The 27787-nt window shown below is 39.8% G+C and overlaps 1 protein-coding gene across 1 annotated transcript; it reads left to right on the top strand.

The window, feature by feature from the left end:
- Positions 1–118: 118 nt before the first annotated feature.
- Positions 119–26152, top strand: HTRA3 (HtrA serine peptidase 3). Its single transcript, XM_027686643.1, has 9 exons — positions 119–835; positions 9887–9986; positions 11725–11947; positions 12604–12798; positions 15391–15423; positions 16043–16157; positions 22175–22223; positions 23944–24039; positions 25183–26152. Exons 1-9 carry the CDS (start codon positions 412–414, stop codon positions 25346–25348), a joined length of 1401 nt encoding a protein of 466 aa, XP_027542444.1. The 5' UTR covers positions 119–411; the 3' UTR covers positions 25349–26152.
- The last annotated feature ends 1635 nt before the right edge of the window (positions 26153–27787 follow it).

Raw genomic sequence — 27787 nt, 5'->3', positions numbered from 1 at the left:
CCCGCCGCGGAGCTCCCGCTCCGGCTGGAGGTGCTGGAGGCGGCGGCCGCGGGCCCGTCCCACATAAAAGCCCGCGGCCCTGCCCGCTGCCGCCCTCACTGAGCCCCGCGGCCGCTTGGGACGGCGCTCACCGGCAGCTGGTCATGGCCCGGCGCCTCAGCCCTGCGAGCTAGTCCCGGGGAGCTTCGCACGGACCGGCTCTGTGCTCCCGCCTCCTGCCCTCCGCCCGCTGCTCCTTCCCCGCTCCGCCCGCAGAAGCGCTGCCCGGGGCAGAAGACACTGTCCCGCTCGTGTGTGCACAAAGCCCGACCGCCCCTTCCCTCGCCGCGCCGCCATCGCACCTTCCCGCCTCCTGCCCCGGGGCCGGGCGGGCTCGCACCCCGTGCTTCGCCGCCGCCGTCCCCGCCGAGGATGCGGGTGTCGCTGCTGAGCCCGCTGCTCCTGCTGTCCCTCAGCGCCGGCCCGCACGCCGCGGAGCTCCCGGCCGCCCGCGCCAAGTGCCCGGCCCGCTGCGATGTGTCCAAGTGCCCCAGCCCCAGCTGCCCCAGCGGGTACGTCCCCGACCGCTGCGGCTGCTGCCTCATCTGCGCCGCGGGCGAGGGGGACTCCTGCGGCCGCAAGGAGGACCCGCCGTGCGGGGACAGCCTCGACTGCCGCTACCCCATGGGCAAGCGCTTCGCCAAGGGCGTGTGCCAGTGCAAGCTTAGCGCCCAGGTGTGCGGCAGCGACGGCCGGACCTACGACAACATCTGCCACCTGAAGGCGGTGAGCCGCAAGGCGCTGCAGCACGGGCTGCCCGCCGTCGCCCAGGTCCAGAAGGGAGCCTGTGAATCGGGTAGGAGCATGGTGGGACCTGTGGTGGGGTGGGTGGCTGGGCGGCGCGGGGGAGAGCTGGCTTCCAGGGTAAAGAAAAATCGTGATTTTCAGTGGCCTGGGAAGACTGGGTGGCTCTAGGGACCGCAAGAAGCTCCAAGGACGTGGCATCACACCCAGCTGCCAATGGCACCAGTGAGCTGCGTTGTGCGGAATGGGTGCTCAGGTCCTTTCTGAACAAAGTCCTTCTCCTCAATCCTCAGTGTAGGCTTGGGCTAGGTTTGGGAAGGTTTCTCCTCGGTAGCATGGCTGTGGATGTCTTGATGATGTGCAGGTTGCTGCTGCAGTGCACCTGTGAGAAGAGGTGAACACACTTGACAGCACAGGACCCAGAGAGGTGGAGGGTGTTCAGCTGCCAGGGCAGCACAGCGCCCACATCCTCAGCTGTCTCCCCTTCTGAGGCCAGAACATGCAGGCAGGGCAGCAGTACCAGCTTGTTCTTATCCTGCCAGTGCCGGCTTTGTTCATCGTGTCAGTGGTGACGGCTGAGGTGTTGGGTGGCATGGCCCATGAAGGCTGTACAGCAGACCCACAGCAGCACATCCTGTGCAAACAGAGCGGGGACACAGGAACACTTGTGCTGCTGGGCCATCCTTGGTGATGGTGGGGATGTTAATCAGATTCACCTGACAGACATCACTAGGTGGGAAATGTCTCTAAAAACCAATCAGGACAGAAAAAGCACTGAGTAGTATATAAACCACCTAAACAATAGTGTCTCACCTGGTTTGTGTTCTTCACAGAAAGGTTTTATAGTCTTGTAGAGTCTTAAGTGGGAAAAAATGCCTAAAACCTCTTTTACAGTATAAAAATATTGACAGTCAGGATATCACGTGGTCTTCTGTTTGTAGTAAGGTACTGAGGCCTTTGCTCGGATACTGTGAGATACTATGGCAACTTCAGGCTTGATGATTTAACTTTGGAAAGTTTAGTAATCACTAAAGTTAGTAATTTCTTTCTAGCATTAAAATGTGTCTCTTTATAGAAGTGTTAATGCTGCCAGTGTCTTTTCACGTACTTATTGATATGTTATTTTAAGGGTTTGCTTTTGCTACCTTTCTCATAGAGTTCCTGGAAAGAGAAGTCTTGTGCATAATGGAGTTCTAAAACATGCATTGGTGTTTCGCTTATGTCTAGTGAACTACTAACCATTCTGTTTATTCAAGGCAAACTGGCCAAAATTATTGGGAGGGGTCAGAGGGAATAGGGCTACTGTTGTAGCCTCTCTGTGAACAGGGGACCTTTCATACATCCTGCTCTTGAGAGAAGGTAAACCAGTTCAAAGAGAGGGTATTCCTGGAGTTGCTTTAGGACTATCTTGCCAGAGCCAAGAATTGCCCCAAGTGCCAGCCTGCAGCTGCAATGATCAGTCTCTCTAGTATTTTGTAGTTATAAATTGGGTTTTGCCTGTTCCTTTTTGCATAGGAATCCATTAGCTTTAGTACTTCTAAAACTTGGCTGGAACTGATCCATGTGAAATAATCAGAATGTTTAACCAAAATGAGTGAGCTAGTCTGCGTCTGAGGGCTTACTGAGCCCTTGGCATTTGGTATATATGACACTTTCTTTAAGGAATCCTCCTGAATCTGCTGTTAATAGGCTTAGGAATTTGGAGCCGTGAGGCAGAGGTAGCATGTTTTTTTTTCAAGCAACTATTTTAGTGTTCACTTTATTTTGGCTTTATTTTTTGTCCCAGAAAACCTCAGCTTAGATGAAGCATCTGGTTCTCTGTTAAATTTTAATTTTTTTTATTCTGTTCTACAGCTGCACAAACTGAAGCTCAAAGAAACTGAGTGTCTTGCCCAAGGTCAGACCGAGTTGGTGGTTGAGCCAGGAATAGAACTCAATTATGGTATTTAAAAAAAACAACAATAACATGCAATGGCTGTAATGAGAGGCTTGGAAGAAAGTTGACAGTTCAAAATTGCTGTCAAGTTTCTCTCTTTTCCCTGTTCTTGAGAGAAATCTGGCCTCAGATGACTCAGTTTGAAGGGATAAGCTAGTTATGAAGTAAAGCCAGTTTTACTTAACCATCCATATACTAAAACAATTTTGCATAATGGAAGCCTCCATCAGTATGACCTGGGCCCTTTTTAGAACATGCACCAACCCTGAAGAGTAGCTTCTGAAGTGTCTACTCCTGTCCTTTTTCCAGTTATTTGTGTTGATGGTAAGTTGGAATCTGGCTGTGATGAACCAAGATTGGCCAAGAAACTTAGCTGTGGTTTCCTAGTCACAGGAGTCTGGTGAACAAGGATGCATTAAAAAGGAGTAGTAAAGGATGCAGGAAGGAAGGGAGGAAAGAGGTGCCCAGGGTGATTGAGCGATAATTCCAAAATTGACATTTAAAGTGGTTTTTTCCTTGTTGAAGTCCTGGATTAGCTTGAAGAACACCATGCCAAATTCCAAGTTCTGTATACAATGAACTAAAGGAGGTACATAGTGCATGAAGGTATAGGAGCTCCATAGTTGATGTTCTTCAACATGCCTGTGCCCTGAAAACTCTTACACAGTTCATCTTATGAACAGACCCGGGGTCTTTTCAGAGATACTGATAGGAACAGCCTGCGGAACTCCAGAGCGAAGTTAAACTCCATGCTACAAATACTGGTTTTTTTTTTCCCGCTTCAACAGTAAATATTTATGGAGGACAACCTCTAATCAAAGACTCCTTCTTACAGAGCCCTGTTTCTTAGGGGAGCAAGTTTAACAATGGCACATATTGGTCTATTAAAGTGTCAAACTCCTCACTCAAAGAATTCACTTGGTCACCTGCAATCTACGATCAATTTATGTCAGACTCGGTTTTTTGCACAAAGGGCTGCTTTTGATCTCTCAGTACAACTTTCTTAGTACAGTTAAGAATTCCCTGCAATGTTATTTTGCTAATAGTTTCTGTGAAGACAGTTTAAATGTAAAAAAAATTGTACTTTCTTACCTAAGATGAGGAAGGAAAAATGTTGATTTTTTTTTTTTTAAACTGAGTGCTATTTTGTCAGTGGAACAAGGAAAACTGAGGGATTGATTAGAAAACCTTTGAGGCTGGATTTGACACTGATCATTTACTGGTTTCTGTCCTCTCCACTGTTAAACTGAAGTCACTCTCAGAAAGTGGTCGTGATGTGAAGCCTCACCCATGTCAGATCATATCTTTGCAAGATATGATCCTAAAAGTTCATTTTTCTAAGAGAAATGTTTGAAATACAGTTAATACATAAGCAGAGTCATTGCACAGGGTTGGTGCATGGGGTGTTTGGAGTGTGCCTATACATAACCTTGAAGATAGGAACAACTTAGTATACAATTACTTGCATTTTAAGAAGTTGGCCCAGTAAGAGATATTGAAGTCTCCTACTGGTATTATTGTCATCAAAGCCTTGCAGCTGCCCACAGCTGTATTTAGGGAAATGCTCTGCAAGGTATTAGCTGGAAAACCAAACTTTAGTCACATTCCTGTACTGCTTGTTTTCGTTATGTCTGAGTTTAGTTTGAGTTCCTGCAGGTGAGGATGAATATTGTACAGTGTTTGGTATATAATTCAGAGTATAAAACTTCACTGCTTTTTATAGGATGGCTAACAGGAGAGGGATGTTCTCATTGCATCTCTTTATGAGATTCACTTGGGAAGGAGGAATAACAAGCATTTCAGTGAGGTGTCTATGCTGGAAGGCCTGTGCCAGTCTGTCTCTGTCTGGCCCTTGTGATTGCTGCATTGCACGAGAAAGCCACTTTGGTGTTGGTTCACCAGATTGTTTTCATCTGTGCACGGTAGACATCCATTGTATAAACAAGTTGCCTGAACCATAATGTGGCATTAAACTCACCAAGGCTTTATGGTCAGTGCACAGCTATGCAACTTGATCTTAATGCTGAATTCATCAGAAAAGCTGCCCATGAACCTATGTTTCCAGCAGATGTTTCTGTTTTTTAAGCAGAGACATTATAATCTTTTATTTGTCTTTCATTTCTTTCCATGAAAGCACAGTAGGGACAGTGTTTATCCCTGGTGATCAGATCTGCCAGGTTGCACTCCACCCTTAGACATAATAATTTTGCTGAACGCACAGATCTTTTCTGAAGCTGGTTTTAAAAGGGGGATGGGGAAATAGCCTTAAAAGAATGAGTTTCCCAGGCTCACAAATTCTTAATGAATATAAAATTGTGGATTGTAATACAATGTATTGTCTTTAAGAAAGCAGTGAATGTGATTTGATTTAATTCTACAGAGACTAAGTTGGCAGATATTCAGAAATGTTCAGTCTTTTGCAAATGTAAATTGGTTCGGGTTTATTGTCTTCAGTGGGATTATGATGATTATTTCTGCTGAAATTTTTTTCCAGCTCTCTTCATACTAGGTTAACTACAGATTTGTTGGAGTTGTTCCTGGTTTTACAGCAGTGTTAATGAGATTGGAGTGGGTCTATTGTCTCTGCAACAAAGTAAATAAAACACTATTGAATGAAGTCATAGCCTGTAGATAACGTCACTATCCAGGAAAAATCTTAAGCTGATAATAAGGATACTCCTACGTGACAGGCACTTGAGTTTAGCCATGCAAATCCAGTGTGGTTGGAGCCCACAGAACTGGAAATGTAAGATCACTCTTTACAAAATAGGCTGAAAATCTTTAGCTCCTCTTTATGCGCTTATATCAAAATCTGGATTTTGAGTGTTCTGTGAGAGGAGCTGGAGACCTGAAGATCTAATAGTTTAATTGAAATTATAGGATCAAAGTTCAAGTGTGCTGAAAATCTGGTTGATTTTTGGCTATGGAGCAGATTGGGGAAATCTAGTTCTTTTTACTAAGAAATCCGTAGACAGCTAAAGACTCATACAGTATAAATTTGGTTTTGTTTCAAGTACAACCTGGTTGCAGCACCTTTGATATCTTGGTTATACAACAGATGGTTAATTGGATTAAATTATGTCTTCTTGCCAAGACAAATTAGCTGTGGTTAGTTTGAGGTGATTTTGAACACTCAGTAATACCATCGAAAACAGTGCATGTTGTTGAGAGACCTTTGAAAAACTATGTGGCAAATTTCAGGGGGTAAATTGGTCAAAATCTGCAAAGGTGCTGTGAACTCAGAGCTGTTACATGATCAACCCAGCAGAGATCCAAGAGCTGTGTGGGGCTCCACAAGGCAGCAGGAGTGTGTATGTAGGGAGATACATATTTAATTTTATATTTTAGTAAGAACAGTAGCGGCAGCTAGTGTGTACCAACTAATGCAAATTAAGGGATAGATTCTGCTACTACTAATTCCAGTACTACAGTTGTAACACTTGTATTCAGGGTGACCTTATACAGTGTATACAGTGTTGTATGTTGCTTCCTTCTTCAGTTTCTCAGGCTGCAATTCCTCCCTTTTGAAGTGTATTGAGAACTTCTGATTAAAACCGTCAGTGTAATAATTGTGCATTAAAATGCTATTAATAATAACCAACACTTCAGTTCCCTTAAATAGGGCTGCATATGTGAGAGTAAATGTGAGTTTGCAGTTACATCTTCCAAGTCCATAGTTTGAGGTCCTGGCACATCATATGATGTGTTTAAAGGTTCTGATCCCTTCCAGCTTGCAAAATTTATTCAAGAAAGATCAGTTTCCATGAAGGCATCTCAACTTTGTAAGTCAGTTTTCACCAGTATTTGATCCCCACCAGAAAATAGTGAGAACAGCTCATCTCTTATCAGACCAGTAGATCTTCAGCCACATCTTTTGTACAAAGTTTGAGTCTCTGTTAATTCTTGATCCTCCTTTGTTTCAGGTTTCTCTTTAATGTATAGTGCAGATTTGGATTTACTTTCAAGTTTGAGTATTCTTGTCTTCTGACCAGAGCAGGGAGGTTCTGAACTTCTGCTTAGACTGAGAAATGTTTTCACTGTGGTATGAAAAGAAGACAAGCTTTGTTTCAATTTTACAGTCTCTTCTCTGTATGCTGCATTTTATTTCCTTCATCTCTTTCCATGCTTACATTTATCCACTGCATCTTTCAGACACTTTCTCTCTACCTCCCCCAAATCCTACCTGGAAAGCCACTGCCACCCACGATGTTTACCTGGTGGCTAGTCAGGAGTGATGCAAAACTGAGTTCTTTGGCAGGCATCTTCCTCTGCTTTTGACCATGTGCAGTGCTGTAACAGTTTGGCATGGGCAGAACAGTTCAGCACTCAGCAGATGCAAAGGGATTTAGTTGCCCTGACTCACATAGAGCTATGCTGATTTACACCAACTGAAAGCCTGCATTCATCATTGTCTTTCCCCCAGTTCCATGCTAGTTTATCAGCTGAGGGTCTATTCAACTGTCTTTCATTGATGCATGGTCATGTCTATTAAGAAAATGTGATGGTAATGTTATATCCTGTCAGGGAACACTTGTTGTATATGCAAGTGTTCAAAGTCATGTTAGTAGACTTCAAAGGATATACTGCATAATCAGGCAAACTGCTTGTGAACTGGAGGTAAGATAAATCTTCAGTGGCCTAGTAAGCAAAATAAATAACAGTATATTGTGCTTACATTTGACTGTCCTCTGTGATTCCTGTTTGCAGTGTCTCTTTTAAACGAAGTACTAAAACAAGCATTCAGTTGGTTAGAGGGATTTTTCGGAATGCGTGAGAATGTACATAAAAATAATGGGCTGAATCTAGTCCTGCCAAGCTGTTCCTTTTGTTTATTCTGTATCATATAAATCTAGCTTGCTAAATGTAAGCATGGTTTCTTTCCCTTCAGAAGTAAATCCCATATCCAGTAACAGGAAAAAGAACTCATAGACTTCTGTGAAGAAATGCCTAATTGTCTTGATCTGGTTTCTTCAATACTTTCTTCTTTTGTACCAGTGCTGGGTCCATTCCGTAAGTTCCCGTCTTTGCTTTAGGTCTTTTGCTTGCTGTGGTAATGTAAGGCCTTGCATTTAACTGACTTCAAAGGTCCTCTGACACTTTCCAGTGAAAGCTTCCTGAGAGACTGGAGGAACTATAACAGTTCTATGTCACCCCCTATCTAATAAATTCATTCAAATAATAGAATAGATCAGTGACACATCTTTTTTGTCAATAGGTTAGACTCCATTGTGCTGTAATCTTTATATTTGTCCCAAATAATTTACAAGTTACAAGGTTTAATGGTCATAAAGCATCTGTAGATAAGGATTGCTCAGAATGATCAGAGAATTAAAATTACACAGACTGTGAAAATGCATGAGAACTCTCTTAAACATTTCTCTCTTTTCTGTGTATCTTTACTTTCTGTTTGACGCCTCCAACCTGCATTCCTTTTAAAGACTTGGATAAAGGGGCAGCTGATGAAAGAAAAGTATATACTTTCTTAAGACAGAATCTGTATCTGGACTCATTGCTATGTTATGTGACCGAGAAATAGGCAAATCTCAAATCTTTAAGACCAGGTCTTGACTTTGTATGCAAGAGCTACTGTGGAGTAAGTTCATCCTTCAGCATGAGTTGAACTTAGAGTAAATCATGATAGTGCAAAGCATCACTTCCAGAGAGTTGATAATATTTAGAAATGAGAATTTGGAGCCTCTTTTTCCTGACTAAATGGCAGAAAAAGAAGTGTATCTCCTGGGATAAACATGTGCTGTTGTACCAGATTTGAAAAAGTCAAAAATGTTATTGCTGTACCTGGTTACAACTTGTTTACACCCTTCCCTAGACCCTGTATTTAATTTTAAAGCATCAGACTGTAAACATGAAAGACTGCCATTTGAATGTGGTGATATGTCCCCTGTCATATGTTTAACATGTGTGGTGATATGTCCCTGTGTATTAGGGATTGCAGAAAGTAGGACATTCTAGCACAAGCAGTATTATTACTTTAGGATGTTGTGATGTTAGAATCCAGGATGTTTTGATATTAGAAGCCAGGATACTGTGGGCTTTTTTCCCCTCTGTAAGATCTTCATTCCACACAATTATATTCAGTATTCATAAATGCTTTGTGTAATGCTGCTGCTTAATGTAGTACCACACTGGCTTTTGTAAAAACTTTAAGTAATCTATTGCTAGGCCCAGCTGCATGGGGCAGCTTAAATGTGAATTTGCAAAACTTTTTAGGGGCAAAGGTTATGATTTGCAGCAGGTTTCTAATGTGTCTACTTCAAAAAAATTAGAACTTGGGTTTTAAATGTGGCTCCCAAATGCTGCAGCTGTATTACTCAGCACTTGTTAGACCACATATAGAATACTGCATCCAGTTTTGGATCCCTCAATATAAGAAAGGCATTGACAAAATGGAGTTCAGGAGAAGGTCATGAGGATGGCTGGGGGGACTGGACATATCTCCTGTGAGAAAAAGCTGAGTGTACTGTGCTTGTTCAGCCTGGAGAAGAGAAAGCTCCAGGCAGCCTCCCTGTACTCATGAGGTTACTAGGAAGATGAAGCCAGGCTCTTTACAGTGGTGCATAGTAAGAGGATGCACGAGTTGAAACATGAGTCTCAACAAGAGAGATTCAGACGAGCTATAAGAAAAGCTTTTACGTCACGGGGGACAGTGAAGCAGTGGGACAAGTTTCCTAGAGTTTCTGGAGTTTCCATCCTTGGCAAGATTTTGCAAATCCTAGCTGGACAGAGCCCTTGAGCAGCCTGGTTTGCCTTTGTAGCTGACACAGCTTTGAGCAGGAGGTAGAACTAGAGACCTCCTGAGGTCCTTTCCAGCCTTACCTATCCTATGATCCTATGTGTTTTGGATAGTAGTTAGTAGTTGTCCTGAGAAAAATCCTTGAGGCAGGGCTTGTAGACTTTAAGAAAAGTCAGAGAACTTATAGCTAAGTTAAGAATTTATAGCTAAGTTATGCTGATGTTTAATTTTCTCAGGATCAAGCAAAATGCTAGATAAGTTTTGAATAATCTTAATGACTTTGATTTGTTTTCCAGTACCTGTTTGGAAACTGTTCTAGTAGGAGAAACTGACCAGTTCAAGACAGGTTTATCTCCCCTCCTTGCTAAAAAAAGGTGTTGTCTTATTAACATATCCAATTCTTTCTGCTAGTATAGGTCACCTACAGTCCAACAGCCCAAGATACAAATTCAACTTCATAGCAGATGTGGTGGAAAAGATTGCACCTGCCGTTGTTCACATTGAACTTTTCCTCAGGTAACACTTTCCATTCTTTCTGTTTTAGTTCCATTGTTTAGCAAAGGTCTACAAAGTTTTTTCAATGTAGTAGTTTTCCTTTTGAATTTTGATGTTTACAAAATACTCTGGAACATTACAGCAGACTCATTTATCCAGAGAACCACACATTTGTGTGTTTTGTTCCTGTGCAGTAGATTTAATTGGGTTTACAGTACTTTACATACTGTCTACCCTGAAATAATTCTATTTCATCATTGAAGGTCTCTTCAGCCTTCACTACCATGCGTTGCTTGTTGTATTATCATATCAGTTTAAATGAAAAAAAAATAATCCAGAAGGTAAACTGGAAAAACATAGCTCTTTGTTGCTTATACTACTTTTAATGAGAGGTGATTTTATTTTGGCAGGGAGAGCACTAAGAGATAGAATGTTGACCAGATGTAACCTATCTAAACACAGAAATTACTTTTGATAGGGGGAAAAAAAAGTGCTAAAGTTGCTGACTACAGCATACCAATATTCAGTGTACTGAAGCTGGAGCTGAGGTGGCAAGTTCAACATTGAGTGCTCAAAACAACCTGGGAGGCAGGTTTAAATGAGAGTGCTAAAAACAACCCACTGTCAGAACAAATTACTGCAAATATTACATATACTCCATTACCTGAATGTCTTTCTGCCTGGAGTACTCTGACTTTGCATAGGCCTAAGAATTTCTTGGAGAACTTTTATAGGCTTTTTTTTTGGTGACATAGTTTTATGCATGTGGTGACTGGTCTTTTGAGACAATGTTACAGCTGTAGATGTTTAAGACCTTCTCCTATGTAGTTAAGATTGTTTGTGCTTTCCCTATAAGTAAATGTTTGTCCAGCACTAATTCTGGGCACTAATTGTGATACGTCTTCCTGGGATTGGCTCCGATTCTTTACTGCTGAACAGGCCAGAACTTTCCAACAATATCCTAATATGGACCACATCTTGGAAGAAAGAAGAATTTGTGGGCCTTTTTTTATTTTCTACCCAGGCACTTTCTGTTCCGCCATCAAATCTAAGGTCATTACTGCAGTTGTTCAGAGAGAAAAGTCATAGTACTTTAGACAGTTTATAAAGTTTTTTAACTGTCTATGTTGCAGAACATGTTATTTCCCACCAGGCTCTACCCATTGCTAGTCTTTTTCATTTCTTTCTTTCACATTTCTAGTCCTTTTGTCCTCCAAAATAATTTTCCTTTTGGTTTGCTTTTTCCTGCCAGTCTACGCTTGGGCTTCATGATCCTCTTAGCCCTCACTTCTTCCCTTATGCCTCTGTCCAGCTGCAAAGTTCTTTCTTTTTCCTCTTCCCTTTTCCCAGTAGAGGATCAGTCCATTTGTCAGACCGATTATTTCCTGTCATTGTTTTCTTCTCGTATAAAAACAGCAACTAGTGGGGTCAGATGGGCTCCTGCTTCTTTTTTTTTTTTTTTGGTCACCTAGCCTCTGTGTAAGGAAGCCTATAGACAGAACTGGAAACCAAAGGAAAAGAACCCTGCTGGTTGTCTGTAAAACTCAGTTCCCATATCCCCGACTGACTAAAAGAAGTCACAATTTTCATTAGAGGATCCTTTTTTTGTAATTTTTTTTTTGGTTTAATTTTTGTAAGGGTTGTAAAATTCACCATCAAATGCTTTGTTATTTCTCAAGGTGAAAGGTGGTAAATGACGTCTAATGCAATCTTCTCTTGTGTTTTCCTTATGACATACAATTACTTGCTTTTCCTACAGGCACCCTCTCTTTGGTCGAAATGTCCCGCTTTCCAGTGGATCTGGGTTTATTATGTCTGATTCCGGTTTAATTGTGACCAATGCCCACGTGGTGTCAAGCACCAATGCAATATCAGGGAGACAACAACTGAAAGTGCAGCTACAGGATGGAGATACCTATGAAGCAACCATCAAAGACATTGACAAGAAATCTGACATTGCAACAATAAAGATTCATCCTAAGGTGAGTGGCATAAAGAGATGAATGACTTCATTTGGCAACTCTATTTCAGTTTCGTTTAGTACAGAGCTGGAATATATGTTTAGGGATTGCCTGGAAACATATCTGTGGGAAACAATTTCCAGGCCTGGAAATTTTTCATATCTTAAATTTAAATTACTTGGTCTTCTATGCTAGAAACTGCTAAAAACTTAATAAAAAAAATGCAGTTCATTTCATATGTGGCAAAATTCTGCTATCTTTATCTGAAGACCCAGGCCATTTTGGCTAATCCTTCTACCTTTGTGCCAATATGCAAGGACTGCAGGGTGGTGGATAGTGTAGAGAGAGTGGCAGGCTGATCAACAGCTGGTTTGTATGCTGTTTTTAGGAGGAGGAGGGAACAATCTGCTGAAAAATGGGGAAATCTCTTTCAGAATCTTGCTGGCTTTTTTTTCCTGGGTGAAATTGCAAGGAACTACCGCCAACTTTGTTTCTGAAGACAATTTAAAGGAGCAACACTCCTGGCATATGCTTTGGGTATATGATAGTGAGTGGCTCTTTCATTAATGTAATGGAAAGTGTATGTTGCTAACTTGTTGCTAGTTTTTAATCTTTCCAATCAGGTTATTTTCAAGTATAAACTAATGCATATTTCTTTCTTTCTGCATTCATTTAAGAAAAAACTACCAGTATTGTTACTGGGGCACTCTGCTGACCTGAGACCAGGAGAATTTGTGGTGGCAATTGGAAGTCCATTTGCCTTACAGAACACTGTGACAACAGGTATTGTCAGCACTGCTCAGCGAGACGGCAAAGAACTCGGCCTGCGAGATTCAGACATGGATTACATTCAGACAGATGCTATTATTAATGTAAGTACTGGGCATGTGATGAGTTTCCCTTTACAGTCCTTCCCCACCAATGCCTGCTTTTAAAGATGACTCCACTAAATAAAAGCAACTTTGTTTAAAATCAGTGATAGACTCTCCTTTTTATAAGAGACTATGCCAGTGTCTATAAGATGCGCTGTGAAAGGTATGACAAATAAAACTACCCTCTTTGAGGTTGTCTTTTGAGATATTGCATAGGACAGACCCTTCTCATTCTGTAGATCTCGTGCAGTAACACATGGTTGTATCAACCAGCAGTAAATCAATACATTTCTCTCTCTGCTTGCTGAGTTGCTCTGGCCAAGCAAGCTGTAGAACAGAGCCAAAATTTCTTTCATCTCCATACATTAGAACCAGATGGAGTAATCAAATTGATACTATCTGCTTCAATTTAGTGACAGGACAACCAGGTAAGAACTTAATTAAAGGGCTGGGTTTTTTTATTGCTATTCCTCTTTTCCCTCTGCACAACATATACTCCACGTAAGAATCCAGATGTGAAATAACATAAAGACTGAGATACAGTTTGGAATTAAGGGTCCTAGCACTGCATGTCATATAGAAATACATGAAAATAATGACCCTTCAGAGCAACCTGGAGGGATCCAGAGAGCTTAAGTGAAGTCCTTGGGTGTGTATTTAACTTGTGCTGATTCTAAGAAGAGCACTGCATGCATATCAGGGGTAGAAAATAGCCTGGAATGTTATAGTTTAAATCTGTTACACATTGAAAAGAAAATATTTTCTGGATATATTTGTTGGACTCAATGTCAAATTTGACATATCATAACACAATATTTTACATTACAAAGTGCTTCACAAATGGTTATTGTCACAGACTTGAGAGAAATGGTATAGGGGGATAAAAGAGTGTAATTATTTTTTTGTGCTAAGATATGACATAAAAGTGAACTTTTTCAAAAAGCTTTGTATGATCCAGGAACTGAACCTCTTCAGACATTTAATTAGAATTACTCTCTTCAGTTATTTAAGGAGACTAGGAAAACTTAGGCAAGACGGGTAACTTGGGAGCACACACTGAATTGGTGGCAGAGACAGAATTAGAACATGGAATTCTTGACTTGCTTATACACATTTTTCAAGCTCAGACTCCTTCCTGGTGTGTATACTTAGGCATTCACTGCCCTCCAAAGCTAATGGGCAGGTTTAGTCAAGGATAGCAAAGTGTGTCGGATAACGCTAGACCAAAGGAAGAGTGTGATAGCGGAGGAGGTGAGGATAATGGCAATGTACTTGAATTGCTTTGCCATCTGAGACTACAAAATATGAAGATGGTCCCTGGCATAAGGATGCTTTGTGCTTACCTAATACACTGGTTTTCTCTTGAGAATGGGAGGAGTTTGAGAGCTGGTCTATTCAGAGCATTCCTGTGGCTCAGCCAAGACTTTCCTGCAGGAATGTGCATGCAGCTGCCTTCTGAGAAATGCTGGGACAGCAGGAACATGGGGCAGGAGAAAATAGGGCCATATGTTCCTAGATGGAGCTATATTGCATGTGTTGTTCTTTCATTATCACATCCTTCAAGCAGAAGACAAGTGAATGAAAGATGATGTGCTAAGGAAGGCTGAAATTCATTATTTTGGTTCCTTTGTGTCATTCAGACATAAAAATCAAGTGTGCAGCCTCTGATCAGTGGAGAGATACTATATGAGGAACCAATCTGTTTGTTTAAATTTGAAATTTGAAGCTATTTTATAAACTATGTCTGTTTTATTTTCCTGAGAATCTATAAGATTTCCACAGTGCTATCTAAGCATAAACAGTTTGTGTCTCACATTGCTGTCATATATCACTTAGCTTTTGTTTCTTTTGACTGGTAAGTTGCTGCTCTTGGCTGTTCAGCAAACCTACTTGAAAACTCTGGTGTCACTCAAAAACAAACTTGTTGAGCCAACGAAGATGGACAAGCAACTTCCCCAACCCATTTCCTATGGTCCTGTTGCATGTTTCCTTTGAAAGCCATTAGGTATTAGGCAATTTTGGGCTGCTCAGAGCTGCTACATGCCGTCCCTAGAGAGGGTTACATATCTGTGGTTACTAAATCAATCCTTATGTACTAGCTACCTCATAGCAATATGCTGTGATTAAGTATGAAAAAACTGCATTCTTCTCCAGTGGAGAGTGAGAGACTGTCAGGGTCACAAACCAAAGTGATGAATAAAACTGTATGAGCACCTCACTGAAATATAACTTTAAATAACAATTAATTATTTCAAAACCTTGTTCTGACAATCTTCAGAAGAATCAAAATACTAGTTTTAACTATTTAATAACTCTTCTTAAACTTAAGGTCTAACTACTTGGAGTGGTAAGTTGTAGATCCTAACTCAAGACCTGTTTATGAAATGAAAATAATTCTAATGATAAGAGCTGAGGAATGGGTGGGGTAAAACCTACCTGTAATCTTCTGTGATCAATATTGTGTCCATCAGTGCTGCCTAAGAAATGACCTCCTCTCTTTAATTTACCTACAAACAAAATACTGTTGGAAATTAGAATTGCATTTCCTATAGTGAAGCACTAATTTAGTGTTCCCTTATGTCATTTTTACAGTATGGAAACTCTGGAGGACCTCTAGTTAACCTGGTAAGTCCATGTGAATTGGTTTTGTTTGTTGGTTGGTTTGTTTAGTTTCAAGCTAGTTTGAAACAAGTGGGAGAATGTTCTTTTGGAAAGATTCTTAGGTCATACCAGCTTCCATTTGTTCAAGCTAATGAAGCCAGTGCTTCAAACTATGCAAATGAGGTCTCAGTTCATACACCATAGGAAAACATTTCCCCATAGAGCAGAGGAAATTTTACACAGCACTGAGGAATATGGGATTCCTGGGGGATGCACAACAAAGATGTGGGATGGGATGCACAACAAAGATGAGACCTAACCTGCACAACTATTTTAAAATAGATGCCTTTAAACCAGCACTGGTTTTGCAGGTCAGTGAACTGTGGCTGCAGTGGTAGTAGAGAGCACTCTTGCTGAGTGGTCCTTGGATGAACAAACTGTACTGTAATCTCTCTGGCCATCCCAGTTAAATGCAAAATGGATAATGAATCAGAGCCCAGATCCTCCCTTACAAGTAATGTTTATTTCTGGAGTGATTACAACACTCCAAAATTTCTTATGCAAGCTTTTAACGTGAAATGCTAGGCAGTGAGCTGAATCCTGTCATTTAAGAGCAAATTAATCGGGTGTTGTCTCTCAACAGGATGGTGAAGTTATTGGGATTAACACTTTGAAGGTCACAGCTGGAATTTCTTTTGCTATTCCTTCAGACCGTATCACTCAGTTTCTCACAGAGTCACAAGACAAGCAAAGTAAAGGTAAAGTCTGCAAGAAACAATGACATCTTCCAGTTATCATCCTGATCCTGGTGAAGTGCCAGAAAACAGGGTTCTGGGATCCTATTACTGAAAGGACCAGCATCATTTTACATTATAGAGCACCACAGACTTGGAAATAGAAAACAATTTCACACAGGTGGGAGAGACATTTTATTACTCAAACACCCAAGGAGAAGACAGTATCTGTATAAATCTGGGAAATAGGGCCTCTGAGGATAGTGGGGACACAGATGAGTCATCACTGTCTCAAACGATCTTGAGAACAGATGATGACTTGATGAAGGAGTCTTATCCTCCTCTTTCATTTATTGTCCAAGGAAAAAGGAGATTAAGGTGTACTGTGGAGAATAAGGTGAAAACCTTTATAAACACCTGTCCACAGATGGAGTGTAGTCTGTGCCTTGCCAGTAGAACCTGATCTTTATTTTAACATGGTCATCTGTGTCAGTGCTATATTATGATAGACTCTCAGACCCTGGTGCAAGAAGGGCTGTGTACTAATTTGTGAAGAAATACATGGGAAGATGGGAGAGAAACAGAAAAAAAAGAATGGCCTCTGCACCAGAGAGCATATAAATCTAAATATGCTGGCAACTGACAACTGCAGTACTCGGGACTTCTTTTTATGTGCCTGCATTGTATCTGTCACCCTGTTCTAGGTGTCATAGTAAATACTGCACAGCTGAAGCTGATCTAGTAATGCTGCATGCAGGCCAAATCTTGCTTGCTCTTTTGCTTGCCAATTTATCTGTCCACACCCTACTACTCATCTTTTATCATGTTGGCTGCTGCTTCTTCTCTTGAATCTTTTTGCTATTAATCTTGTCTTCTTCTGAGTTCATCCAGTTCCTGATGCCAGGGTTGTTTCCCCACACCATTCTCCTCTGTGTTCTTTCAGATTCTGTTATTTCAGAAACTTCCCTTAGTTAGAGGTTTTAAAGTTATGCATCTCCTTGTATATATGAGACCATCACAATTCTGATGAGTCCCCTCATCTTAATTCTTAATTTTGCTTAATTCCACAAATTATGTTGTTTTCACTGTTGATTTGAGGGGAGTTATAGGAGGCGTAGATTAAAGAAGTTGTTAATTATATGCTGAAAAGTACATTTCAAATTAGCTGACATAATTTGGTTTTGGCCAATAAGTCAAAAGGCCTGTTTATTCACCCAGTTTGCTAACTGATTGTTGGCTTCTGAAACAAGCAGGTCTGTACCATTAGTGGTTACCCTTCAGAACCAAACTTCTCATCCCAAACCAGGGAGGAGCAGAGGCTCACCCTGCAGGAATGGCCTTAGAGGCACAAACACAAGCCTTGAGCAGAAAGCCCACCATCTACTAGTGGGTTCCTGGTAATGGGCTGGAAAGTCAGTGAAGGTTAGAGATACCACTGAAATCAACCACCTTGCTCCCTCAGGCACCTTTGCCTCTGGAAAATGACATGCCTGCTGAGCCCAGCTAAGGGCCTAGAGATAACTTTGCCTATGGAACCCTAAGAGAAAACATTGTGGAAGGTTCAAGTTTATATTGTGATTGTAACATAGAGATTTTTAGGGTTTTTAATCATTCACATTATCGCCTAATCGAAAGGATTCACACTTTCTCTTAGTGTTTGTGTGACTGTCACTGCAATTTTAATGTGGTGGGGGTTTTTTTTGTTGGTTTTTTTTTTTTTTAATTTTTTTTTTGCTTCTCTGAATTACCTCTTGTACCTTTAGGCTACAGGCAGAACAGCTGTTTAAAAGTCATTTAAAATTGATGCATCTCTTGATGCATAGAGATATTTTCACCATATATTTGAGCCCTAGTTTGTAATTTTTAGGCCTTTACTAATAATTTTCAGGTTTATTGTATATTTATTATTTCTTGGCATAATGAATTTATGAAGAAGAATTTTTGGGATTTTTTTTATTATGTCTTGTTTTGCTCCAATTATATTGCAGTAGTTTCACTGGAATCTTCCCTTATGGTACAGTTAAGTCATAAGAAGAAGCTTAAGGATATTACCATATTACTCTTAATACCATGTTGCCTGAAGATGATAAAATTCCCTTAGGATACCCCTCTTTCCAGATTTACTCTGGAGATCAGATAACTATCAGTTTTATGTAAAATATAACTAAATTCTTTAAAGTCTCATCCATTGTACATTTCTATAAATATTTGATCTACTAAAGTACAGAAGCAGAGAGGGGGGAAAAGGAGAGGATGGCATTTGAATTAAGTATTTGCCCTGACTATTGTTATCTAAAAATTTGACATTACCTAATGCATCTGTAATACATAATAATACCTAATATATTTTCTACCAAAGAGTTACCACACTGCATACAGATTTTGTCTGTTGAATGGTCTGAAAGCCTGTACTAATTTTGAGTTTATCCTCCTTTCATAGTTAGGAATTTCTAAACTAGTGCATGAAGTGTGTCCATCTATATCTTAGTTGTAACCAGCTGTGTACTCTGTCTTTACCTCTGGAAGTCATTTATCCTTAAGCATTGACTGATTCTTTACTCCAGTGTCTTTTGTTAGTATCTCATAAAAATTTCTTACTTTCAGTTTTGGCTCTATCATCTATTCCTAGTTTAGACTTGAGCAGAACAGTAAAACTAGAAAGTGTTTAAACTTGTATCCTTTAGAATGGAAGAGAATAAGTTAGCAACTTGACAAAATATTAAAGAGAAAGTTCAGCCTAAGAGGTCAGCCTGACCTCTTATATTATTTTTGCAGAAAAAGAATAAACCTTGTTTCAGATGGGCAAGGAGAAATGAGGGAGTTCTGCATTGGCCACATCCAACAAATCGTTTCTGTGAATCCTCATTTACATCCTCAGGACAGTGTATTAGTTGTGATTGAATTATATGGTTATCTATGTATTTGGGTGATTATTACTGATAATTATTACCAATAATCACAGGGGCTGCTTAGGAGGCTTGCTGAATATAGATTCAGACTACTGATTAAATTCAGCTATACAGTTTGTATAAAAGGCGTACTGCACACAGTTCACATTACAGACTTGAGCTATTTTCAGTTTCTGTTTGGCAGTGGAATATCTTACATGCTTTCAGGACTGCTCATGCAATCTACAAGATGAGCTTAAAGTGCAAAAGTAAATAGGAGAGAAGCAGGAGTTTTACCTGCTGCTTGAATAAAAAGTACAGGATCCGTTTCTTCACTTGGAAATCTTGGTGAAATCTTGGTGCCACTGAAATCAACTGCAATGAGGATACTCCTGTGCCGGAGTTACTCTTGCCCATAAGAGTTTGAGTAGCTGACCCCTTAGTTTGGATTTATCAGTTCTTTTTGCCATGGTTTATAAGCCATAAACACTCTTGCCTTCAGCTGGTGTTTATCTGTCAGGTTTGTATCTCTGCTGTTACGAGATCAATAAATAAAGTTTAACAGTAGAACAAATGCTTTCCATACTGTGGAACAAATCTCTGTAAACAGTGAACTGGCTCTAGAGACTTGGGGTTAGCTGCTTGTGACTTTCTATTAACACAAAACAGATTTAATTTTAAACTAGTGGTTGAGGTTGGTTTGCTTGACTTTTTACCTTTGGAACTGGCCTGGTGTTTACAAAATTAAATGAGATTTGAGTATCTCTCTCTGCTGTGCTCTGCTCCAACTTTAAGCCACAATGGTTTCACATTTGCTCAACCTGATTTTTCCAACATACAAACCTTCTTTTAACTGCTGCTGGGACTGCACGCTTGTGATGTACTTCTTAGTACATCAGTTGTAAAACCTCACTTTATTCCAGTTCTCCTAATTATTTTTCATTCTGCCTCCTGATTGCTGCTAAAATAACTCATAGCTCGTAGATGTTAGTTTTACTTTATGCAATAGCCTGCTAGTCTTACAGTGTGAACTGCTACTTGCAGTGTGGTAAACTTACTGCAGAGAGAGGGCAGAAGGCCTTTTTGAATTTTAATGTATGAACAGGGGCGAAATAATACCCCAAAGATGAAGGTAGAATGAGACTTTTAGTTTTGAATAAGTCTTTAGTTACCGGATTTATTTTTTTCCCTAAAGCCTTATGTTTACATGTATCATTAGGCACTGGGGAAATAATTCCCTTTAACTCAGCAGCATTTCTGCTGTGGTTTTTCATTCTTGCTGGTTTGTTTCTTCCAAATTAATTTCTTTTGTCCCTTCTTTCATTTTTCATTTTTTCTTTCACGGGAACATTCCTATCTCAGCCCCCAGAGTATCCTTTGTGCTTCTGCGTGTTTCTGTATAACAGAGGCAATGACCAACAGCAAATTGTTTAATGCAGAGAACTGTCATTAGAGAATCTGTCACTGATGTGCCTTTCGAAGGGCACATTTAACTATCATCATTTAGCTATCCACATAGCAGGGGCCAGGGGATTATCTTCAGGTGGGAGAATTATCACGTTTGGATATTTTTAAAAAGTGAAAACTTACATGTATGCCATGCAGACTAGAGAAGCAGTATGAGCTAGTTCGTGGCCCTCTTGAGACTTCGATTTTGAGTAATTGGACTTCATGACACTCTCACAATAGCTGATTTGGATCTTACTAGTTTTACTTCAAACATAGAAAGGAGACAGAACATTTCACAGCAAAGCAGGGATGACAGTTACAGATGTAAGATTGTGTAGAGTGTAGTAAATCCAGTGTTTAGTAGTCAACATTTTCAGTCACCGTGGTGGTAATATTGGACATGCATAAGATTCAGAACTAGTTCCTTTACTTGGGAGTATTTTTCTTGGAAAGAATAAGAGTTAGAGGAGTCTGTGTACATCATCTTTTTCCTCACATGAGAACCTGGAGAAACTCAAAGATCTTGTGAAGTACTTGTGCTGGAACAAGTAAGGGGAAATATTGTTTCATACCAGATGTAACTAAGTACTGGAGCACTCATTTCAGGAAGTCATAAGTAAAAAAATGCATTTTTTTTCATAGGACAGCTGTGCAATATTATGACTACTAAAAGCCAACTGCAGAAATGTGGTCTGCCTAAAGGAGTGAATTTTCACCATTTAAAATTCTGTAGAGTCCTGGCTAATTATAGAATAGTTTGTATTGGAAGGGACTTTTAAAGGTCATCTAGTCCAACCGCCCTGCAATGGTCAGCGACACCTTTCTCTAGATCAGGTTGCTTAGAGCCCCATCCAGCCTGACCCTGAATGTTTCCAGGGTGGGGCATCTACTACTTCTCTGGGCAACGTGTTCCATTGTTTTACCACTCTCATCATAAAAAATTTCTTCCTTATATCTAGTCTCTATCTCCCCACTTTTAATTTAAAATCATTATTCCTCATCCTGTCACAATGGGCCCTGCTAAAAAGTTTGTCCCTATCTCATATAAGTCCCCTCTGAGTACTGGAAGGCCTCAATAAGGTATCTCTGGAACCTTCTCTTCTCCAGGCCGATCAATGCCAACTCTTTCATCCATTCCTCAAAGCAGAGGTGCTCCAAGCATTTTTGTGATCATTTTGGCTAAGATCTACGTGTTGGTTTTTTTAAACTTGCTTTTCGTTCTTTGGGGTGAGAATAACAAGCCATTTGCATTACAATCAGTGTGAGTCTTTTGATTGTCCTGTCTCAGAAAGGTGGAAATTTAAATTTCTTTAAATCTCATTTCTACATTTTAATGAGAACAGCATATGATTAAATTGTCTTGACAAGTTTCAGATTAAATGGTGGTAGGTTATGAAATTTTCCGTTTACTGAAAACATGTGATACTAGATCACAGAAATTTCCTGAATTTCTTGAACAAAAAATTCTCACAGAGTGTAAAGAGCTTTTCTCTTACCCTCACTTCCAGGGAGAGGGATTGTCATTCTGTACACCAAGGCTAACCAGAGTTTAAAAAATAACCTTAGCGTAGATGCTTATGATTTTGTTTAGCTTTGTTAAGCTGATACATCCTGTTTTAATTTTCAGATGTTTTGGGTCATCAGAGTAGTTATTTTTGTCAGTGTTTACCTAAATTTCTTAAATATCCCCTGTGTTACTTTCAGATGGGAAGAAACGTTTCATTGGCATCAGAATGCTGACAATAACACCTGCGTAAGTATCTTAAAATGTATGATCATGCATACAAGATGTGGTCAGTAGTGGCTCAGAACTTCATTCAGCTTTCATTACAAATCTCCAGAGAATCCAGAAGTGATCATTAGTTTCTAGGAAGTCTGCACATGTTTTGATGTAATTGGTGAAATCTGTGTTCTGAGACTTGAAAATTCTGTAAATACTGATAGTGGTGGATGCCATGTTCATAGCTGAGGGAAATTAGGAAGAGCCTGAACACAGATTTTGGCTCATGAGGAGGAGGTCTGGAGTTATACCGGGATTTAGGTGACATTTAAACAAGCTGCTGCTTTCAGGTGACTGTGAGTGCCAATGACAGATCAGCTGACAGGGGGGTTAGTTTGGGTTTAGTTTTATCAGTGGAGGCCATGTGATGTAAGATTTGGTGCCTAACCATTAGCAACTACTTTCTTTCCAGTTAAAATGCTGAACTTAAGCTCCATGCCTCCATGTTAACAAAGCCAGAATATGGACACCCTCCTCCTTCTTTATTGTCTGTTGTCTCTTACATTGCTTTGTGCCTTGCCATTACCCAGATATATCCTGGGATAACAAATGAGGGCTCTCATGCTGGTGTTCTTTCCCAGCAGTAGGCACATTTCCAGTGTGGCAGTTGACTACGAAATCAAACAAGACAATTTCCAGCTGGATTTGTAGTGAAGCCATTTTTGTTTATCGAGTTACACTCTTGCAGTCTTCCCTGAAGGGTCAGATCCTCAGCTGGAATGAATCAGTGTAATGGCATGAACATCGCGGAAGGAAACTCAGAATGTTCCTTTTCGTAATAGTGAAGTGAACATTGAGATTTTACTGCTTTTTTGGCATGTAATGAAGCCATGTAAGGTGTCTGCAGGCCTTTTATTCAGAAAAAGACTTACTTCCCTTTGTGTGTTTGCTTTAGTCGTTTAATTGTTAGCTTCCTGAGTACAGTCAAGTGAAGAGGAATCTTTGCAGCCATTTTAGTTTGCTTTCCACCTTCAGGACCCCAATTTTTTATGGCAGACAGCAGAGTAATCCATCCTTGATCTAAACCCTTTTGTTTCTAGAAATAGGTTTTAACCCACGCTATGCACAGACCTGAAATGATGTCATCAACTCTGAAATGAGGGGATGTTTGTAGAGTCTTTATTTTGCAGCTGGTTCCTGTCTTCTTTCATTAGAAAGGGATGCACAAACAATTCCTGAAGAAAACTTGAGGAAACTGAAGTTCCTTGGAAAACTTTCATAGTTCTGATCTATCTGCTGGCTGAAATTATCAAAAGTTCTATTGTTCTAGATAAAGACAAATTAGGAACAACTTGCAAAATAAAAGAAGCAAAATAGTTAGCAAATTTCTGCCCCATCACCAGCCTTAATTCTTTGGGCAGAAATATCTTTTGTCCCTGTACAGCACCTAGGACAGAGAGTGCTCCTGTCCTTCTGCTCATGTACAGGGCCCTCTGTGCTACTGCTACAGAGAACAGAAGTCAGGTTGTTGCAGAAGATGTCTGAGACCATTAAGTAGTTTTGACTCTCTCAAAATCTATGTAACTTGTTTCAATCAAATTCAAATGCCCTACATTTTCATCACAGAACAAGGGACAAACAATTAATTGTTAGGTCTTTCCTCTTTTATCACAAAAAATTTAAGAATAAGTAAATAAAAGTTTTTGAATGCTTCTTCTTATGTGGTGTAATCAATGATGTTTTCTTCTTTTAGCTTGGTGGAAGAACTGAAGCACAACAATGCTGATTTTCCTGATGTCAGAAGTGGAATTTATGTACATGAAGTTGTTCCAAACTCACCTTCTCATAGGTATGTAGAGTACATTATTTTTTTTCACCATATTTATATCTCCAAATAGATACGAATAAGGTAATATTTCTATTTATATTTAAGCAATTTCCCATACCAGTCTTGATCTGTATTTAAACAATTAAAAATTGTGCCTTTAGGTTTAAAATATTTGTGCTAAGATTCTACTCACATCTACAAAAGTGAAATATTTCAATATCAGAGCTGTTTAAATTATGGAATTGTTTAGATTGGAAATGACCCTTAAGATCATCAGATCCAACCATTAATGCAACACTGTCAAGGCCACCACCCATGTCCCTAATGCCACATCTACACCTCTTTAAATACCTCCAGGGATGGTGACTCAAGCACTTCCCTGCTCAGTCTCTTTCAGTGCTTGAAAACCCTTTCTGTGCAGAAATATTTCCTAATATCCAATCTAAACCTCCCCTGGTGCAACTTGAGGCACCCCAAATACAATGGACAAATTTTATTTTTGTAAGATACACTGAATATTAATAAATAGAAATTTGGATTAAATTTAAACAGGAGACAGGATAACATTCACATAAGACTGTCTCAGAGCTGTTATCTGAGACAATGCTTCATCTTAGAGAAAGAGACTATTTGACAGAACAGTTGCAAAATAAATAAAATGTATCTAAAAATTATTTTAGGAATTATTAAAAAGATGAAAAAGTAACAAAAGCAGCTATTCTGGATTACATTTGAACAGCAAGAGAGAAATAATTTTCCAGTACTTCAGCTGGTGCACTCGTCTTGAAATTTTGAGAGGAATTTAATTTCCAGTGGTTGAAATAAATACTGGAGACATAAAAGCATGATCTTGTAAATGGATGAAGTGAGTCAATCATGGATAAAAGTATTTATTTCTCCTTTGCTGTAGTTTTGTGGAAGTCAAAGAGAAAGTTAGACTCAGTTTTTGCTGTTTTAGAAAGAAATCCTCCATGAAAAAACCCAAACCTGATTTTGCATTTAACAAGTACTACTTGTTATTCTTTCGCAGTCAAAAGGGTAGGATTTCCCTTCAATGGAAACAAAAACAATTTATCACATCAGCAGAGGAGGTGGTGAATAGCTTTTGTACTTTTTCTCTGCATAGAATGCATACTTATTGTCTCTTTCTTCTTGTCTTCACAGAGGAGGGATCCAGGATGGAGATATTATTGTGAAAGTCAATGGGCGTCCTTTGATGACTTCCAGTGACCTGCAAGAGGCTGTGATGAACGAATCACCTCTACTACTTGAAGTTCGAAGAGGAAATGATGACTTGCTATTTAACATTGAGCCTGAAGTTGTCATGTAAATAGAATTGAGGAAGCTCTCACCATAATTAAACTCACGTATTCTGGAACACTAGATACCTCCTTTACAGCTACAGTAATTATACTTCCTGTTGACTAATGACAAGGTGGACTTACTTAATTGCCTGAGCCATTTCTGTACATAGTAGCTAGAATGACTTAAGCGATGCCTTTTATAGAAGATTTAAATTTCAAAGAAACTTAAGAACTGTCTTCGGGGAGGAGGAGAAAACCAAATTTTGGGTAGGTGGTAGAAATGGGGCCCACTTCCAGTTCCTGCAGGTTCAGTTCTGCATTTTGAAAGACCAAAATACTACTGGAAGTGAGGAAGCACAAGAAAGGGAAAATTATTCTAAAACTACAGTCATGGCTGCAGCAGACCCAAGCTATTGCAATGCATAATTGAGCTAATTTTTTTTCTATGTAACTTTTTCAATGTGAACCTATTATTGGCAGAGCTTGTATTTGTTCTTAGTGCTTCTATGCTCCACGTCAATGCAGGTAGATTAAATCTGTAAATATCGAAAGGAACAAAAATGGTATCAGGCTATAGAGTGTTACACCTAGGTCATGCGATTTTGGGATATAGTAAATGATTCTTATAGAATTAATGCCTTATTATATATAAATCAAAAAGATGTGCTGAACAAAGTTAAGTTTGAGAAAGTGCACAGTTTTTTAAGAATTTGATACAAACTACTTTTGCATTTTACTGGTAAGCTTTGCTGTGAAGTTGTTACACTACTTTTGGCTTGGACTGTGTATGTTTCTACTGTAAGGAGATTAAAGTTTACACAAATATTGTATTGGTGCAAACCTCTTTTTAAACAAGTCAGTCTTTCCTGTCTCTTCTGTCTGACTGGAATAGATTCTCCCAAGAGAACATTTTCTTGCAGAAAATAGGGTCCTGATGTTGTGACAACTCTTTGCATCCTGTGATATAATTATACTGCCCTTATTTAGACTATGTTTAGAAATGCTTTGCACACAAGTCATTTATTTACACGTTTTTCCATATTTATGAACTGTGCTTTGATGTCACTTAGAGTATCTAGCTGGGATGCTGTTGTCCTCAGTTCTGCCTGTACGTGACAAGAAGCAGAAAGGAAGAACTGTAGAGCATGTGAGACTTTTGTGTAATAAACCCAGGAGAGAAATTGCTAAGAGCTGCATCCAAATCTCCTAGGTACCCTAAACCAAACAACTCTATTCTTCCTTACTGAATATTGCTACAGTTCCCCTAGAGGCAGAAGAGCATTTCTTTCTGGAGCATTTTCTACAGCAAGTTGTGCTTTTGTGCTTTCTAGATTTGGATCTAGTGTCTTTGTTATGCTCTGCTGCCCCAAAGATTAATTCCTTTTTGCATCTAGAACCTTCCCTTTTAGTTGCCATCGTGTCGAGACTTTCTGGTTCTACCAACTGACTTGTGTGTAACCAACCTTGCCTCTTTGGGTTTCTATGATGCCAGACATGCAGAAAAGAGCAATATGTTCATTCCTTGCTGGCTGACTCTTGACTGCAATGATGCAGTTCAAAGGTATCATCCTTTTAAAAATGAATAGTGTTTCTATCCATCACATTATTGCCTGTGACTGTACTAATGGCATCACCCCTTGCTGTCACTAAACAAAGAGCTGTTTTCACCCCTTAGGTGCTTAGTTGTACGTGCTGAATATTCCAACTCCTTTCTGTTAACATACAACCTCAGCATCCAGGCTTGCAAAAAGCATACACGTGTTCTGAACTTAGGATAGCTGTAGCATACAGAAGGATCCTGTCATGGCTAAAGTCAAGCCTAACCATCCATGTGTGCCATGCTAGTACTGACATTTTACAGTTTGTGACCATTTAATAATAGTAAAGAAATTATGGTATTTCTGAGTTTATTGCTAATTTTTCAGATTTTGGCATGGAAATTGTTTGGTTGGAAGACCCACAGGGTGATCAGCTTCTTTTATTGTAAGAGAAATTTTTTGGCTTCCGGATAACACATTGCTGATTTTGAAATAAATTGCATAACAACTTTTATTACAGCAAGACTAGATAGAGACTGGAAGTGACAGAGCAATATTAAACATTGAATACACTGTTGTTGGTGCTGGCTAAGCACCTTGGCCTTTTAATCAGGTCACTGTGTGTGGGGAGAAAGGCTGTTTCCTTACTCAACAAAAAAAGTTGCATTCTACCAACAGTTTCTGTTTTTTCTAAGCTGTCTCTGAAAACCTTGTGGAGCTCACACATCACATCTAATGCTCTGCAAGTGCCCTTGCATTGTAGCAAGATTTCACTCTGAGGTAACAAAGGTCAGATGAGGTTCTTTTAAAAAGAAAGCATTGTCATTCCCTTTGGCTGCAAGAGCATCTGTATCATTTCATCTGTGGTGTGACCCTCATCTGCTGAGACATGAGTAGACTTTATTAATTGCCACTTGTCCCCCTGAC

The sequence above is a fragment of the Neopelma chrysocephalum genome, unplaced genomic scaffold (assembly GCF_003984885.1).
Source record: "Neopelma chrysocephalum unplaced genomic scaffold, ASM398488v2 Primary Assembly neopelma1_71, whole genome shotgun sequence".
NCBI classification, from domain to species: domain Eukaryota; kingdom Metazoa; phylum Chordata; class Aves; order Passeriformes; family Pipridae; genus Neopelma; species Neopelma chrysocephalum.
The sequence above is the reverse complement of the archived record's forward strand: the minus strand, read 5'-3'. Positions and strand labels throughout refer to the sequence as shown.

What these genes read in the sequence shown, in the direction of transcription:
- HTRA3 (XM_027686643.1), top strand. Translation starts at nt 412, where the DNA reads ATGCGGGTGTCGCTGCTGAGCCCGCTGCTCCTGCTGTCCCTCAGCGCC. An exon ending in GAGGACCTCTAGTTAACCTG is followed by an intron (nt 15,424 to 16,042) that starts GTAAGTCCATGT and finishes GTCTCTCAACAG; the next exon opens with GATGGTGAAGTTATTGGGAT. An exon ending in CCAAACTCACCTTCTCATAG is followed by an intron (nt 24,040 to 25,182) that starts GTATGTAGAGTA and finishes TTGTCTTCACAG; the next exon opens with AGGAGGGATCCAGGATGGAG.